The following is a 19,173-nucleotide window of genomic DNA, read 5'->3' as shown; positions in this document are numbered from 1 at the left end:
TCCCTACACATCTAACTCAAATCAAGCTTTTTAAACATTATGATACAAATGAACGTAAAATGTATGAATGGAAAAGAACAACATTTTCTAACTGATGGTGATGATTCTAATAGTTGGCTCATTGACAGGTCATTTATAAGGTTACAAAGTTATGTAAAGGTTGCTAAGCCCTCAAAGCATAATAGGGCCCTGAGACACCTTGGATGTGTATTTAGAGGTTCCATTTACCAAACAAGTAAGAGCAAAATTAGATTAACTGAAAACAAAAATACATAGAAAGTCTGTATTTTTGTTAATGTGACATGGGAGATCATGATTCTGGTATCTTCAGACTAGAAGACATATGTACTACTGCATATTAATGTTGGTTTAATGAAACCACATGATTCCTACTGGCAGACAGCTCTAAGCCTGCTTTCTACCATACATGCTTTTTCATATAGTTCCCTTTCATTGTGGGTTTCTGGAGAATAGCTAGTACCATAGAAAGAATGACACAAAGTATCTGCAGTCAAGATTTATGCTCATTTAAAATAACTTTGAAATACAGCCATATCCCTAAAAGTCCATCTTTGATTTACTTTATAAATGAGCTTGATTCTTCCTAAAAATGTATCTTAACTCCTTCACCTTATGCACACTGAATATCTTGCTAACGACATTTTATGTTTAAAGATAACCTTTGCCTGACAATTTTACACACTCTACTCAACCAGTCTCCTGACAAACTCCAATGAAAAACATGATAGTTAAATACAGCTAAGTATTTCATCCTGTCATAGTCTTTGGCTATTGAAGACATCACAAGCCGTTATAAAGAAACTGATTTGTCTCCCTAGTGAAAAGAAGAAAGACACCTAGAAGCTTGTCTGCATTAATTAATCTGTTGCAAAATAGCATTTAGAGGAAGGCCCAACCATATAGGAAAATTTTAGGCATCATCCATAAGTTTGGTGTTTGAGGAGATCTTTATTCTGTCATTTCAGCTCTACCACTGGCTGACATTCCAGTTCTTTTGTTTCTTTGGCCAAGGTACTGCTTTCCCACAGCAGAGATGACTGATCTCAGCTAACAGTTCTGTCATGCACATTAAATTATTCATGTACTAGTGTGTTTTACTCACAATTTGTAGTATTAACAGAAAAATACAAATACAGAGTCCTCTAAACAAACTCCTGATTTTGCTGAGCAATAGTTTTATCAGAGATCCCACAAGTAACCTGAAGCTGGTCTGTTTCTCCAGACTTCAAAGCTCCATATTTCTTTCTCCACAAGGTACTCTGCCTTCCTCTTCAGTAAATACATTCAAGTCTGCACAGTCCTACTGAAAGTTAACTTTGTATTCAAGGTAGCAAACTGGTCAGCTATTGTGTTCTCTCTGAATACTGCTTTTACTTGGCAGGTCTATGAGTCAGCAACATCTTCCCTAAATACTTCATCACATGCATCACCACTACAGTATTTTGTTCAAATCAGTGACGTCCAGTGAACATGCCCTAGGCATGTCTTGTCCAAACCGAATACAGAATCAATAGGATTTAAACTTATAAAGACTTTACAGATATCTCAAGGCTACACTGACTTAATCTGTGTCTCCAGATAGAGCTATCTTTCAAAGTGGCACAGAGCAAAGCACAACACTAGTTAAATCAAAAGCCTCGTAGGAGTGTGAAGAAAGGGGTCGGCCCAGGACTGCTGCTGTAATGGATGCAAATGTGGTGTTTTCACACCAACACCACATACACCACATATGCAACCATCCCGGATTGACTGGGCATGTTCCTGCATACTGGCCAAACTCTTTACTTGCTGACATATTCACACCTTGCAAAGCCAAGGACAAGATTAGGAAAACTGACTCAACTGTAATCTGTTGCCTGGGGGTTTAGGACACTCCAGTGCCAGCTAACAGCTCTCTACTGTAGCTGGAAAGCTACAGTAAACTCATATTCTTCATAAATTTCAACAAACATGCCCCCAAAGGTGGCTACAACAGAGAGCACTACCTCAGGACTGTGCAACACTCCTGAAGAGTTATCTTCTGAAAAGCTAGAATAACTGCTGCATAAAGTTAGAATTCAGAATACTTAGGATATAAACACTCTTATTACATAGCAGCATAATTGACAGTTGATTACCTGAGAGGTTAGGAACGAACTTGTGCAAAATAAAGGAAAGTCCTCCTTCAGTTATTGGAAGATTTTGCTAATAGATTTGTCAGTTCTTGGTAGCAGAAAATTTTAAAAAATAACATGCCTTTTATGTGAACCTGTAGCAGAAAATTATGTGAGTTATTAAACTCACTCTAGAGGGTTTTAATTCCAAATGAACTGAGCAAAGAGTGACTTTTTCTGCTTGCAATGCCTGTTGCTTAGTTTAGATAGTCTCCCATAAATCTGAAGAAAATCCATGATGCTGCTGCAAAATGAAACGAAAGAGGACAAATAGCTTTACAAATACCTGACCCGGCCCCTATGAAAAACATGTGATTTATCTCCAGCTGAGAGCTACAGGAGCCTGAGAAACAAGCAATATGCACCAGTTCTCAACACGCTTGTGTACGGACTACCCATTATCAGATACACACCTAAAAAACAAACAACAAACCCACAGCCCAACACCAAAAAATCTGTGAAGCAGCCAAGCCTGAAACATCAATTTAATAATTAAATGCAATCATAACCATTTAGCATCTGCAATATCAGCTGCAGTACAAAAAATGGATCAATAGCAAATACCTGTGAAGTATAGAACGGAGGTAGTTGCCCACTGCTGTCAATGTGTTCCCTGCATTCAGTCTGATTATAAATTCTCACATTGTCTCATCCAGATTACACTAGGAACACTCAAAATATAACAATCATAGCACTGACTGAAATGGGGCGTGAGGTTGAGTTTTTTTCAGTAAAGTTTTATTAGGCTTTCTTTTCTTCAATTAGTTCATTATAAATTGGTTTTATTCCTATAATTAAATTATCATAAACCATCTTCTGTCACTTTCCCACTGGCTTGTCACACTCTCAATTGCTGATAGAAGGGATCTTCCTTCCTTCCTTTGTCAAGTCATTTAAATTCCTAAGACTTTACAGAACAAATAATCATAGAAATAGTGGGTTTAATTGCTCCCCCACATTTTGGAGCAGAAATACCATCAGCATTTTCATACACAGGAAAATAACTGTAACTTCTCAAATCCTATTGGAAAATACTTCTATAACTAACATTGCTAGAAAACTCATCATTCTAACACCAGAAGAAAATAACTGAACCTACTGTACCACAACTTCACTCAATGTTTTCTTTAAAATTTACATTTCTTAAATATGTCAAGTCATAAATCTGTAACGTTTTATTAACCTGATCTTCTTGCTAGGAAGTAACAACTCTCATTACCAAATGTCATCATCAACAGTGAAAGCTGCTATCTAGATGTCCATGTAGATAATTATATGTCCCTACTGTTTAAGTCAGGCTCACCTTCCTGTACTTCTTCCATCAAAATCAAGATGGTTATGAGCACACATGACACTCAGCTTTTGCTAACATTTACTACAGCTGTAACTATCAGAATATTCTATTACCACAAAGTGGTGCATGTGTTTGGGGCTTTTTTGTTTCGTTTTATTTTCCCTTTCAAAACCAGAGGGATAACATGCCACTAGAGAATTCTTCCTCGTAAACACCACCACTGAGAACTTCTGTAAGAATGTGCTTAGTTAAAACTGAAATTGCATTTTAATACTTGGGAAAAACAGAACACAGTAGTAACCTTCAAAAGCTAGAGCTCATGTCTGCTGTCAACCATAGCCAAAACCTGCTCAGTTAATACAAAATGACTCACTAACCAAGATTTGCCCCTGAAATCCTCCAAATCTATTGCTCAATAGTTTCAGTCTAGTAAGAATTATTTCTGTGATGAATTAGGTTCAAATAACTCTTCCCACCACCCCACCCCCCCACCCCCAAGTTTTTTCCCTCCCCCCCCCCCTCCCCTCCCCGACTCTGCACAGCAAAAAAAGAAATTTTCAAATGTCTGGTCACACAGTAAAGAAAATAATTGCTAGTGACATTTTTTCCTTTTGTTTGTTTGTTTTAATAGCATTTTACCAATATTGAACAACCATTTTTCTATTAATTCTAGAACTTCTTAAATAAAACCTGTTGGTTTAGCTTTTAAAGGAAACAAAACAGCACCTGTAACTCCCTGGCTAAAAGCCATCCTGTGTTCATTTCATCTCTCACTAGAGACTAAAAAGAAAATAATTATTACAACTTAGATGCATGATGTGTAGTGTGAAGAGAGCAAAAAAACCCAACCAACCCAGCAGCATGGAGAAGAGTCCAATGTGCTGAGCTAGGGAATGCAGAAGCTTAGACTTTGCTTCTCTTACTACACCATTAATTCCCACACTGTCCCAGATATCAGTATGAATGCCCTTTATATCTGTTCGTCTCCTCATGGTAACATGAAGACCACAAGAACAGTGAATGACTGTTAAGAACACCTCTGTTGTCATTATTCCCTCTCAGTAAAAAGCAGAATACAGTCCTGGCATATTTCCTTAGCTAAAAATTATGTGTCTGAGTGTTCATGCTGATTTCATTACATTTATGAGCCTTTGATAAACCAAGACAACTGTCACACCATTGGGATAGACAGAGTTTTTCCTAGAGATTTTTTTCCTGTGTGTTTCAATGGAGGTCTCCAAGGAGAACCTGAGAACTGGATGGTGAATAGGTCTCAGGAGGGGCCCCTTTGTCACAGTGTTGTGTTCATTCAGTGGCATTCACTGGTCTACCACCAGCTGTGAGGAAATTTGGGTTCCATTAGTATGCTTGTGATGCTAAAGTTATTTTCAGTTTTTTACCAGATCAGAAATGCCATTCTTCAGCCAAGATGTGTGCATGAAAGAGAATAAAATTGGCTGAAGCTGACTCTACAGTGGACAAAGGCAGTGCTGGCAGCTGGCATTGAAACATTCACATTATTCCAGCCTAAAAAACAGTTTCCACTCTGAGATCACTTCCCTTATAATGCATAATTATAACAACCAAGCTAGCAGAGGTGATGATGATTCTATTTAAATTTTTTTTGAGAGTGTCAATGGAGACATTCAGGGAGACTGGAGAGTCCCCAGCTCCTGTCACTTGAATGACTAGTTTAAACAGTTAAAACAGCTGATCTGAGGTGACCTAGCTGATTTTCCTTGTGGCAAATAGGCAATGGTCCAACACTGGAGAGTTGGCAACAGAACAGAAAGTGGCAATCTCTATCTGTTGGGGGTGATAAAAAGCTGGAGGTGGTAACCTCTTTGCTGGTACAGAAGGATACAGGCAAGGATGTCTGCCCATTGCTGTAAAATGCTCCTTTGTAATGAGGGTTAAAGTACTGGTTTCCTGCAGCACAAAGTTATACACTCCAAAACATGTTCAGGTTCTTATATACAGAGGAAACTCTACATCCAAATAGCTTTGTTTCTATTGTTACAAAAGTTTAAGGGGAAAAAAAAAGGAAAAAAGATATTTTTAAACTGGAAAGTGAATTTACATACACTGGAAAGAACAAAGCCATCTGGAAGGACTTCTAACTACTGTTTTATAAAAGATTTCCTCCTATTTTGGGTCTTTCATGGTTTACCTATGAATAGCAGTGCCCTACAAAATATGACAGATTCTAGAAAAAAACATGCCAGCCAAAGTCAGAAGCATGAGTTAACAGTGTTATACACACCACCTATGCACAATATGGGAAAGCAGCTTTTGACAAACTGGAGTAGTTAAGAGGACAATGCAGAATCAAATTCCTAGGTAGAGATTAAATTCTGCACAGAAAGGTAATCTCCATATTTATGCACTCAGGTTCCAAACTCTCTCTTGATATTATTGTCTCTTCACATTCAAAGAGAACTGTATTTACAAAATTCTGATCTGCAGTGGCACTCAGCTGTTGCTGCATGCTGTGTAGTGCTCCTGCCCAGAGTATTACAGGCTCAAACCCATGGTTCAGCCTCCTCCCTTTCTACTGCATGTCCTAATGCAGTTACTTGAGCAGGAGTGTCAAAAGGATGACCATTAGGATTTTACTTACACAGCTGTTGTCATAAATGACTGCATGATAGTTATCTATCTTCTGATGCTTTTATTTGTCACATCTATACTTTGCACAGAAGGGCTGGAAAAATAATTCTAATCTTGTTCTAGTGCTTTTTGTAGGTTTGCCTTATTCAACAAGGGCAGCCATTCACCAAGCAGCAAAAATGGCTATCTGGCCATTCAGCTGAGCCACTGATCTCTCTCATGGCCTTGTGAATGTAAGAGATGGTGATTTCTCAACTGATAACAAACTGTTCCTTTCCCCCACATTGCATTCATGAGACTTTCTGGCTCTGCTGTGTCCCCTCTCAAGCATTAAAAAGGAATATGCTTCCAGCTGTCCTCTGACAGTCTAATTAGATTTTCCCAGCCACTTCTATGAAGTTTCACACTGTTGCCCAAATTCATTTGTTCGGTAAGCATTTTGAGAATTTTTAAATTCTGAGCCTACATACTTTGAGCAAGTCAAATGAACACAGAGATTATAAGATTTGCTTTCCCGGCAGTTTCAAAAATACTTTTTCTTACGCTAATAGAAAAATAAGGGAAGATTTGAGCAGGGTATTTTGATATTTTTCACTTAATAATCTTGAGTAAATTAAAATGTACATTTTTCTACAATCACTGCTTTTGGGTGACAAACTTATTGCTTAAGTCTTTAGCTGTGTCCTGTCTCCATTTTGGTTTTTGGAACACTTGAATGAGATCACAGAACTGATCAGGCCTTTCTTACTCCTCATGCTGACTTACCTGATTTCTGCTAGAGTCTTTTTAGCTTGCTAAGCCAACAGTAAATTAGCCCAGTAGAAAGAAAAGTGAATTTTCATATGTTGGCTAAGTGAATCGAATCAGATGAGTGCAAGAGTCATGGCTGCACTGCTCAGGACAAGGAGTGGGACCTCTGAGTTCTCCATTATCACCTCCATGGATGTACAACTTCAAGGCCCTGCCTTGGGAGCAGGGGGTTGGTTCCACCCTCACCTCTCTGTATATGTCTCAATGAAACCTTCATGAATACATCCATCTTGGCATGACTGCATACTACAACAGGCAATGCACCATCCCTGCCCAGCAAACCTCAAGCAAGGATCCTTACCTGCTGAAAGCATTAACACCATCTAGTACCTCTAAGACTTTTTAATTCTGAATGTCTCCACTCTCACTGGTGTATGCTTTCTCCCAAAGTGCTCAGGGGAACAAAAATCTGTTCCTCTAATCTTCTTGGACTGTTGGTAGCATTTGCCACAATGGGGTGCTTTCCTAAATAGGCTGAGTACAACTACAATGCAAATAATAATTCTCAAGAGTTTTTTACATTCAGCTAAATAACTCTGATGTGCTAATGTGTACATTACATGCATTATTTTTATAAGAGTCCAAAAAGACTTATTAAACTAACATCTTAAAACTTAAGTAGAATGTAGATAGGCTCAATTTAATAATTTACACTTAGAATACAGCATAAACACATCAGTTCGTTTTACACTGATGGCAATATTTTAAATTAAAATAATCTCTTTCCTTTCCTCCTAAACCCTGTGCAACAGCTGTACAAAGCTATCAGTGATTTCATCAGTGATACTGATGATATCAGTGATCAAAGCTATCAGTGATTTCATCAGTGATACTGGTCCTGGCTTTTTACCATTTAGCCAACATGTTCTACCCACTGGTGGGTAGGTGACTATTTCTGTATAAGAAAAACAAATTGATGGAATCATTCAGAACTACTGAAGAGTATAGAATCTGGACATTAGACACAAGCTTTCTTCCTCATGTAATGAAGTCTCAAAGACAAGGCATTTTTTCAAAGCCAAAAATCTTCTATAAGCCTATGTCTTCTGCCAGCAGATTTATTCCTTGCCACCATATCAATTAAACTAAGTAGCTATCACCACTATCAGAAATTTTCAAATATACATTAAAATTAAACTTACCTTTTATCTGAGCTGTCCCCAAAAGTGACTAGTTTGTAACACTGAGGTGGCAGAAGGCAATGCAGAGGCTAAAAGAGAGATTAACCTTGAACTTGGAGAGACATGTCTGACAGATAGGGAAATGTGATGAATAACTTCACTGATCAACTAATACCTTACCCAAAAGCATACCCCACCACTCACTTCCCCAAGAAGTATTACTGATGACTTATGTGCAAATTGTCTCGGTTCAGAGATGGTTCCAACATACAATGACACAAGTATATAGCAAAATTTAATATTGTTCATATCTGTTGAATTTTCTCCACTAAAGAAGATCCAGTTTGCTTGGCAAAGCAAACTTGGTTCCAGCACACTTTGAGCTGCCATTTTATATTCTGTTGAACAGAATACAAGGCTGTTTCATTAGAACAAGAATTTCAACAACTCATTCATGGTTCTGTTAATTTATGATAAATTTCTCCCCAATGAGATATCACAAGCAGAGATCAAAGAAACTCCAGATAATTATTTCTCTTGTCATATTCATACATTTGTGAAGCTGGAAGGAGTTTAGAGAGAATAAGCAAGCGCAGCAGATGAATTCAGACAGTCTGTTTCCAACATGGAAAAAAAAAATTACATAAAACTTTATACTGAATAGGAAAACAATGTAATGAAGATAAAAGTATTTTTGCTCTAAAAGTAGTTTTTTTCTTCAGGAACATGTTCACAGAAGGATTTGACTGACTGGGAGACAAACTCTGTTCACAGACCAAAACCATCATGTCAACAGAAACAACTTCATGTTCTAACCCTGCAGAACCCTTTATCTCTCTGTCCCTGGCTTTTAGTTTGCTCTGCTGATGACTCCTACTTAGTGCAAATTATTGGGAAACAATTTTTGGATCTAGAATTCCAAATGTTCAAATAATAGTTGAACTTACTTATTTTCCTATTGTTCTGCAGTAGTTTTTAGCAATCTATAATTAAGACATATTAACCGAAAAAAAACTGGGTGCTTTCAGATGTCCTAGAAAAATACATAACAATCATAGTATAACTTCAGAACATACTAATTTTGTTCATCCATTCCTATGTGTACAAAATTGAGAAAATAATTTCATTCTTCACAGTTTGGTTCACATAGTTCTGCAACTGATAAATAACAAACATGTCAATAAAAAATAATCCAACTGAAGGTGAATGTTACAATTTCCTTCAGTCTGGCACACGCTTGTCAAAGGCCAAACACCTAGGACTACAGGGACAGACATAACAGATCAAGCCAAAGGCACTAAAATTTTGGTCAGAGACAAACCACTACTAAATAAACCAGAAATAATATAATTAAAATTTATCCAGGAAATGAGTGGCTGGGTGCCCTGAAGAATGAGGATTTGCACTCCTCATACACTTTTATCCTCTAGTTTAAATCTGAAATTTCTCCTTCCTCCCAGCTGCCCTCAGTGTGCACTTTTCAGATGACCCCTAAAAGTAGGCTACAAAAATATACACAACATAGTCTGATAAGGGAATTTTCAGGAAGACTCATTTACTACTTCTTATTTTATCTCAGAGTTTCAAGTGAGCACACAGGAATTAAAATCTTATGGCTCAGAAGGAAGGTGGAAAAGCAGAGAACAGATTTCAGCAGAGCTAGATTAAAAGTGTAAAGAATAGGTTAGCAAGAAAACAGAAATCTAAAGAAAACAAATAGCCTGATCCTATAAGGTGCTGAATAATCACGTCACACATTAAAATAGAAGGCAGCTGAAAACAGAAGACAGGCAAACAAATTCCCTGAAATCACATCCAAAGTAACAGTCTCTGCCCTTCTGTGATGGATACACACAGGTAAGGGATCCTCATTTTAGTCACTGCTTGGTCAACAAATGTACCTATTTAGAAATTCTTTCAAAAAACAAAACCAAACAAGAAAAAAACAAAAGCCCACATTTCTCTCCTGCTTTTTATCCCTGCCCTTCTAAGGTTATCTGAATATTTATATTTCTCTTTTCATACACTAATGCATAGAAAATGACTAAAGATGATCAACACATTATGTTAATGGATCAGCGTCATCCTCCATCTTTATTCAGATCAGCCACACTGAGATGCAGTGGGGAAGATTCCAGCAGACCCAGAGGATTCTTTCAGTTCTAGCACCTCCTATCCCTTCCTCCTCTGCTTGGGAAGGCAGCATGTCCCTTTGCTCTAGAGATCCAAACCATTACGATGCTAAGGGGCATAAAGCCAGCAAGAGGTATTCAAAGCACACCTCTCACAGCTCTTTTTTTTTACTGAGTGCTCAAGATACTACAGTGGCAGGATGCACCCTTCTTCCTCCCTGTGTTTCAGCACTGGGTTGAAGAAAATCAATTATTAGGCTTTAAGTGGGGCGTGTGTTCACTTGCGCCTCCAGAACAGTGTTACGTTAACAAAACACACTTTTCAAGTAGGTAATGTCTCTTAAACAACAAAATACCTTACACAGATACAGACATGAGGTCATAGCAAAAAGAAACCTACAGACACTCAGAAAACAGCAAGAGAGCACTCCTTAACTGAGACATCCTGACTCAGGGAAAGATTACATTGCTCCAAATAATTACAGATTCTTTTGCTACATGTGCCAAACAGACATCCTTTTGCAACTCAAATCAGCAGTCATCATTGCTTATACTGTGAGAAAGATCCAGAAATAAATCAGCTAAATCACCCCATAGGTATAAGCATTTTCAAGGTTATCCCATCTACTGCAGCTGTTCTGCCAGCATGTCCTTCACCTGCATTAAGAACAATGCTCCAAACCTATTAAAAAGTGTTCAGCAATGCATGGATGCACAGAGAAGACGTAGAAACATTCATATACATTTTTTATATATGCTCTCTGAATATAAAACATATAAACCTTTAAAATAAATGCCCAAAGCAATATTTCATTCATATTAAATGTGGTGACAATGTCACATACTTTATCAAATGCATATAAGTATTGAAGTATATTTACACACAGCATTTCACAATTGTGTATAGATTTTCATAAATATTTATATATGCTTGTGTGTATGCATGTTACATAACACTACATAAGATAATACAAATAATGGATATTTATGAACCAAATTGTATGTTAATTAGGTACTACTTTACTGCCCTCTAACACGTTTACTTTTGCTGGTTTCCAGATTTTTGGATTCCGAACAGCTTCAAAACCTACAACTTTTTAAGTCACCAGAAAAGAAAACATTTATTTCCCCATACCAAATTTGGAATTTTACACCCAAAAAACATATACTGCTAGAGGCCTAGAAACAGAATTCTCACTGTCACTGCAGTAGCAGGTTAAAATTCCAGCACTGTGTGCCCTCGCAGTGCTGCCTAGAGGCAGCTTTATCTTGCCTGAAATTGAGATTTAAGGCTTTGAATGGAACACAAATCAGCTGCTTAGCCATTTAACTTACTGGGCCTTAGCATCATGACTTTTTAAATACATTTTTTATCATTTTATACATCTTGTCTCTATGACTGGAATCACAGTGTGCAAAGGTGTCTGGCCTTAAGGGTAAAAGGGATAAAACTCTACATAAAATTTTTATAGGCTGTTAACGGTTTTAATTACTTTTTATATTATACAACACATATAAGTAGTAAGTATGCCACTAAACAGTATATTGCAGTTTTCCCAGGACTCCTGGAAAGGTCTGCAGAGCTCAGCAACAGCTTTGCCAGTTTTGATAATGGCTCATCCCAAATTTATGCTAACAAACCTTTGTAGGACACAATTCTGTGACCACTGCTAGTACAAAAGAGAATCAGAGAGTTGCACTAGAGCACTAGACTAAATTACTTGATCAATTTTTGCAAACTATGGCTCAAGTGATAGGAATTGTTATAATCACCTATAGAAGGAAAATGGTAACAAAAACTGCACAACAGCAATAATAAAAACTCTAACACTGGTTCAGTATGCAGAATCTACTTGGAAACATGTCCCAGGTCTCTGAGCCTTTCCTCATAAGACAGGTGTTCCAGTCCATTAATTTCTAGAGATAATTGTATGAAGGTAACTTGTAAACAGTGTGCACTGCAGAGGTTTTACAAGAAATAACTACAGGCATCCACTGTAAAAGATGAGTTTGGAGAAATTCAGGATAGGCTTAAAATTATCAAAGCCTTTTGACACCACATCAGTGAAACCATCACATTCTTGCTTAGACAAACACACCTAGTGATTGTCAAAGCAAACTGTTCCTGTGTACTGGAAGACCAGGATTTCCTCTCAGCTCTTTTGGCTTAAATAAGGCTTTGAGACAAAATCAGTCAAAATAAAACAACTCTATATATATTAAAAAAAATATCAAAGAACAAAACAAAAAAACAGAACACATCCTTTAACATTTTCCCAGCATTTACTCTAAAATACAGATTTCTTGGAAGTACAAAAATTTTAAGGGAACAGATGCCAAATCACCACTCTTAGACTGAGACCTTTAGATGCTTAGTCCTATTCCTTGAATTGAACAAAGGCCACATTGGTAGACTGGGATTTAATTATACTCAAGCTAGGCAGATTTCCCCACTTAACCAACAGGCTGCCTGGTGCTAGAGAGCTGCCTCATCTCTTTGTTACTACAGTCCTAAGGCTAAAACTCAGCCAAATTCCAACACCACCACCACACCTTTTTTTTCCTCTCTTCTTTCTACTGCAACAGTCAATCATCCTCCACACACCACTGACCTCTTCATTTCCCACTGCTGTTCCACAAACAGGCAGAAGTTTGTCTTTTTCCAAGTATCAGTATGGCGCCAAGCATAAATATTCACCAGGGGAGTTTTGTGAGAGTAGCTAGTACCAAAACATTTTAAGTAAACCTACGGTTCACTAACTTCCTTGTGCAGACAAGGCTGGCTGTCCATGAGTACTGTGACTGTGCCTGCATCCACCACCTGCCAGCACGGCTCTGCCTTCCAGGAGATATAGCTATTGTGCAGCAGCCTGGCCTTCCAGGTTGTCCCCTGGCCCAGCCTGGGAATTTCAGTCAGTAATGCCTTCTTCTGCCAATATCCTAAAGATCATAATGTTTCTATCTTCTCATTCTTGTAAGCTCCCTGGAATTTTTTTTCTGAGCTTCAAACACATGTTCTTGCTGCATGTATTTCATTTCTCCTCATCCTATGGAATGCTGTGATCCAGAAGTTATACTGAATTTCTGACATAGCAAGTTGGTACCAGACATCTGATGTCACTACAGGATCATGCAGCAAAAAGTAGTAAGGCCACAGGAAGAAAACTCCCACTTCCAGCACTTCTCTTAAAATAGAACTTCAAAAATGTTTTCTCTATTGCAAACTATTCCCATATTTGTTTTGCCCAAAGAGATATAAAAAGAGAAATAAAAAAAAGAGATATAAAAAGAGAAACTTTGCCCAAAGAGATATAAAATGCTTAGGTAAACACAGAACAACTGAAACATACCATTTACTTAGGTTTCACATGCAAGTATTTAAATTTTGTAGAATTTTCAGATTAAGGAGGGCTTCACTATGTGCAAAGAACACTGTACGTGTTCTAATAGTCCACTACTTTATGTCACTCTGTGTCAGCTGCAGCAAATTACTTTCCCTAGGAACTTCACAGTCTGGAGGTTATGACAGATGCCACTAAATAAAATAAAAAGGGGTTAGTGAAGAGGATTGTCAATATCTAACAGCAACACCAACTATGCTACTAGCAAGAACAGCTGTAAGAGAAGCATTTGTCAGATTGACAGACCTGAACCCTTCCATGCCATTAGTTCTTCTTTTACATGATTAAAAAAATAAATAAATCTGGCTATTAAAAATGAGGAGATGTGCAATACATTCCACTTTCCACAGCCCAAATAAAAATCATTAACACGTCACCGCCTCTGCTTAACTTTACAGCAGAATTCCCTAATTCTGAGGACCACAACAGTTGTGTCACTTGCTTCTTTAATGTGCTGGATACTGGTAACACTAAAATAACATCACAATGTATAAGTGATCTTCTGTGTTTTCCATGAAAGCCATCTAAGAGTTACATAAGACTTATCAAAGCTCAGATAAATCCATTCATGAACACAAAGAGAGGCTGAAGAAGGGCCAGAAGGCAATTAGAAGAAATACGATGTATCTAAGTAGTGGGGTATGTATGCATGCTTATGTGTATGAATTTTAAGTAACCTTAACATATCAGCAGCACGAAGTCCAGCTTCCTTTCAGGTTTACTTAATTTTTTCAATTGCCTATGGATTAGTTAAGTGCCCTTGAAACATCCTCTTCAACCCTCTTTAGAGAAACTGTCTTGAGAAAATCTTCCTGTAGAATTTCATGACAGGAAGAAGGACACAACATTTTTTTTTTCTTAAGCAGAAAAGCCATTTCCCTTAATCCAAGTTTTTTATGCACTACTGTAAGATTCATTTAAAATGGATGACATAGCAAATATTAACATTTTGCTCTTAACATTATATTGTTCTACCATACTTTGTCCTCATTCCTGACACATCTTTAGACAAATGTGGTGTGAAGCAGATATTTTGTAGGTATATTTTTATGTCCAATCACACATGATATAGAAAGAAATATTTGTAGATTCTGGATCCCTCCCCCCAAAAAAGCAAACAATCTTTCATGGTTTCAAACCCTGCCAGTACCCAGACTTCTGTCTAGTTACCAGTTAAGTTTTCATTTACAAGTCTTAAAGCATTACTATCACATCTGTAAATTTCAGAAGAGACTCCAAAAATTCCATAGTTTAGAAAACTGTATTCCTTCTCATCTTTTCGGGTGATTCAATCCAAGTCAGACTCCTGGATTAATCTGCTTCTACTGGTAAATAGAAGATTTTGGTCAAAAAAATCTACACATGGTCCATACGGAGTTATAATTATTACTGCTATTTGTATGACCTTTTTCTACAGGAAAAAAATGTTTCTTCATATTTCATGGCTTTCTCATTATTCTTCATATGCTCCTTTCATCTTAGTTTGAAGCTCATGTTATTAGAAGCAGGACAAGCATCACCTAAAGTAATAAACACTAATAATGCAGATAATAATTAAATACTAATACTTGGAAACAATAACCAAACTCTTATCTTGCACATCCCAACATGTATTGCATCCAGATGGCTACTAGACCAACGACCAGGTATGCAGTTGTCTCTTTTTTGTTTTTTGAAATTCCAGTTTAAAAAATAATATTAATTTTGTTCAACTGGGAACCACTCTTTTGGTTTTACTTTTCAGTAAGAAAACAAAATTCTCTCACATGAAATCTAAAAGCATTTTGGTCTCTCTGGCAAACTAACTCCAAAACATTTTACAGGAATCTTTGCTGTTTTACAGTTAAGCAGTATTTTTTACAAACCCAACCTTCAGTTACAGGCTTTACTGCACCCCATAGAAACATCATTAACACAAAGTAAGAAAAGGTAAAGGGCTGAATCTCCCCTGAGGTATCCATAGGTCACAAGATTCACTTGTGATTACCATGCTGCTCTGCATAAAGGTACTTTATGACAGCACATGGATCAGTGGGGCCACACTGGACTGTCTTTCCTAAAAGAATTCACATTAGAGTAGGATCTTCACAGACAAACTAAATTAAGTCAGCAACTCACTCACTGGGGTAAGGGTAAATTTTCCAAAGAGAAAAACTTTTTGGAGTTTCAGTAAGATCTTGGCACTCTTAGCTGCAACTAGAATGGGAAAAATTTTAGCAGGTTTATTTTGTTGGTTTTGTAAACTGACCTATGAAACTTTGCAGTTCCCCTTGATTGTCACCGAGTCACAGGTATGACATTTTTAGCAAGACTGTTGTAGACGTCAAGCTCTTCAGACTCTATTCCTTCTCCAAGTCACTGCATGGATTAACAGATTGAAGCAGGTCTTTGTCTAACAGCACAACAGATTCTATTGGAACTTCTAATAGCCACAAAGAGGCTCAGCTATATTTTTAATTCACTCTCAGACCTCCTGGCAAACCAATGGCTCACCTATTAAAGCACCCTGAGCACTTTCACAGTCAACGTATAAATAAAACAGTTATTTACTAACTTGTTTTTGGTAGAATGTACAACATGGAGCATGACAAAGCTTCTCTGCATTGCACAAACACCAAGAGAGCAAAAAGAAAATGAAAACAAGACTTAAAACAAAGAAAGGAAGTGTACAATGGAACAAGCACAAGTTGGTTTGCTTTTTTTCTGCTAAAAATAGAACAGTGCTAATCTTTGTGTATAAACTACTCACCAAAGCCTAAATAAACTGGAGGTTAAAATATCAACATAATTAAAACCCTTTCCAGTTTTCAGTTCTTCATCTAGATTTGCTTTCTCCTAATATTACCTTGTTCAGAAACAGTCGTTTCCCAGCAAAAATAAAACAAAAAAACACCAGAAATGCTCTTAAGTAGACATTTTAACAGAGAAATGATCAGACATAGTCCTGGTTAGCTGTCAACCATTGAAAGTACCATTAAAGACAAATGTGAGACACTGAGGCTAAGCATTTTGATAACAAACCTTCAATAACCTTGAAGCTTTTAAATTCCAGCTCTTATAAAATGCTGAACAACTTTCTACAATAATGTTTCCTAGCTACAAAACACAACATTGCCTGGAGTTACTCGGAATACACAGTAATTAGTGATAAATAGAAAAGAGTGCACAGTCAGTTTAGTTTGGGAGTTTTTTTGCCAGAACTGTCATTCACTTAATCAAATAAAATGTGCTGGTTTGTTTATACTAAAATAAAAACTTGAATAAAAGCTGACATGTGGCATATCTAAAACCAGCATGCCTTACATTAGGGTTCTTTGTACTGAGCATAAGAAGATACTACTACTGCAAATAATATGGGAGCTTCTCATCACTAATATACTTGCAGGATAAAGGCCCATCTGTAAATGTATCAGAAACACCTCATAAATTATAAAAATCTTATCAAGACAACAATGTTATAGAACCAGAGGATACATGTGCAGATTTAATACAAAAATTAACATGCTCTGGTTTAGATGTTCAGGTATCACATGAACTTGGTAATAAGTGCTGCAAACACTATTCTGTATGTGGTTAATATTAAAGTGCCTTAACTTACTGGCACTGACATTGTCTCTTCCTACTAAAAAACTCTTCCTGATGCATCTGGGAATTATATTTTCCTGTCTCCCAGCCAAATCACAGTGGTGACTTGTAGTCATTTTTGTTATTGATTACTACAGCCAAGTCTTTTTACCCTTGTGTCACTTCCAATTTATGAGCCCCATTTACAGAGAAATTCTTATCAATTGTATGACCTTGTACTTCATAGTATCAGATTTCTATCTGTTTCTGATGCTGTATTTCAAGGTCGCCTAACTCTTAGCGTTTAACATTTTGGTCTCCTCAGTGGTAGCAAATGCTAAATTTTGTCAGTCTTGTACCCTTCATACCTGCTTCTTTACTGAAAATATTAAAATGAAATTAGCCAAAAAACAGTCCCCAAGAAACTGTTAGTGAGCTCCCCACTCTAAAACTTTCCTTTACAACATAAAGAACTGTAACCCCTCATTTATCTCGGTCATCACATGTTCACTCTTCTTCTACTAACCCCCCACTTTTTCTAGCTTAAGCAATGATTTGTTGTATAGTTTTCAGATTAATACAGCCTGAAATCTTATTAGAAAGAAGCATCAGGCTTGCATGTCACAAAGAGCTTTTTCTAAGCTCCTGCTTTATTTTATACCATTATTCAGCAATTTCTCTATATTAATGTTTTTTCTTCTAAGCTCATAATGCTGATAAAACCACAGTTCACCCTGCCTCTACTTTCTTATAGACAGACACCATTCTAGGCACTTAACAGATATTTATGAAATGCTGTCCTAGATGTAGACCATCTCAAACTTTGAAAGAGATAACTTTTTTTTTTTTACCCTAAATGTACAGCTCAGGCCCACCTAGAGTAGGCAATATTTATACATTGCTAGAGTTTCAATCTTGCTAGTTTAGTTTGTTTTATAAACCATGTTTCAATACTAACTTCTTCAGGATTTAGATTAAACCCAATTATGACTTGTTATGAATTTCATTTCAGAGGCACTGGGATCACAGAGTCAGCACACTAGAGCAAAGAAAGATCAGCAAAACTTAGAAACCAAATTTCGACTCTATAGAGATACAACTGAAGAAAGCTGTGAGATTTTTTTTAATCAGTTGGAGACTCTTGGCAAATGCAGTTTCAATGCCTCTCTTCCTCTGGTGATGATAGTCCATGGCTGGTCGGTATGAACTCATGTTTTATTTTAATTCAAACTATATCTGATTTGATATACTTTCCTTCTCATTTTTTACTACCAAAAGTGACTTCTGAAGAAGGGCTGTGATTAGAAAGATGGTGGATTTTCTTGGTAGCAATCATGGCTAGAAATACTACAAAGTGCATATTCCCTGCTGAGATTCTAAAGGAACAGCCTACGAGCAATTTTTCAGGTGGGAGTCCCATGTCAAGGATTAGATTCAGCCCTGATTAAAAGCCAGCAAAATTTGAACAAGTATCTGAATTAATGTGCTACGCCTCTGGAGGACCTGATACCAGCTTCATTTCTGCGATAGGTTCACTGCCAGATATTTACACACTTATTGAAAAGAAGTGCACACAATCTCCCCACATCTTTCTTACAGATACATCTTTAAAGAGACCTTCTCTATAAGCCACCTCAGCTGAAAATGAAGCCTTCAGCATCAATGAATTATCATTGAACTCCCGTTAAACCGTAAAAGAGAGCTTTCTCAAAAGCATAGCAGTAGTAAAGAGTGACTTTTGATCAGCTTCTCAGTTGAAAAAGCAGCAAAAGAAAAGGCAGGCTAAGAAATAATGTCATTTGAACAGATTTTTAATTCTTCTAGAACCAATGTCTTCACAAGAGGTGGCAAAATGGATCTTTCTTGCACATCAGTAAATGTGCAGAGAAACTTGGAACAACACCCTTGGTGAATCTCAATAAGTAACAGCAGAGCTGTCTTTGAATGAAGTATTTTCTTAAGATTACTTTAGCCAAGCCTCCCAAATAAGAATTTGTTAAAAAACTATACTGTCTACCAAGACAAAGAACAGAACTGAGGCTGCTGCCATTCAAGTTTATCATTCAT

At 37.1% G+C, this 19,173-nt stretch overlaps 1 protein-coding gene across 1 annotated transcript in view; it reads left to right on the top strand.

The window, feature by feature from the left end:
• Positions 1–19,173, top strand: part of LIPC (lipase, hepatic) — a 78,360-nt gene that overhangs the window by 45,348 nt on the left and 13,839 nt on the right. The window contains exon 3 of the mRNA XM_009994534.1: positions 18,121–18,306. Within this exon, the coding sequence (XP_009992836.1) occupies positions 18,121–18,306 (186 nt within the window). The remainder of the gene's footprint in view (positions 1–18,120; positions 18,307–19,173) is intronic.

The sequence above is a fragment of the Chaetura pelagica genome, unplaced genomic scaffold, assembly GCF_000747805.2.
Source record: "Chaetura pelagica isolate M959 unplaced genomic scaffold, ChaPel_1.0 scaffold222, whole genome shotgun sequence".
Lineage (NCBI taxonomy): Eukaryota > Metazoa > Chordata > Aves > Apodiformes > Apodidae > Chaetura > Chaetura pelagica.
The sequence above is the reverse complement of the archived record's forward strand: the minus strand, read 5'-3'. Positions and strand labels throughout refer to the sequence as shown.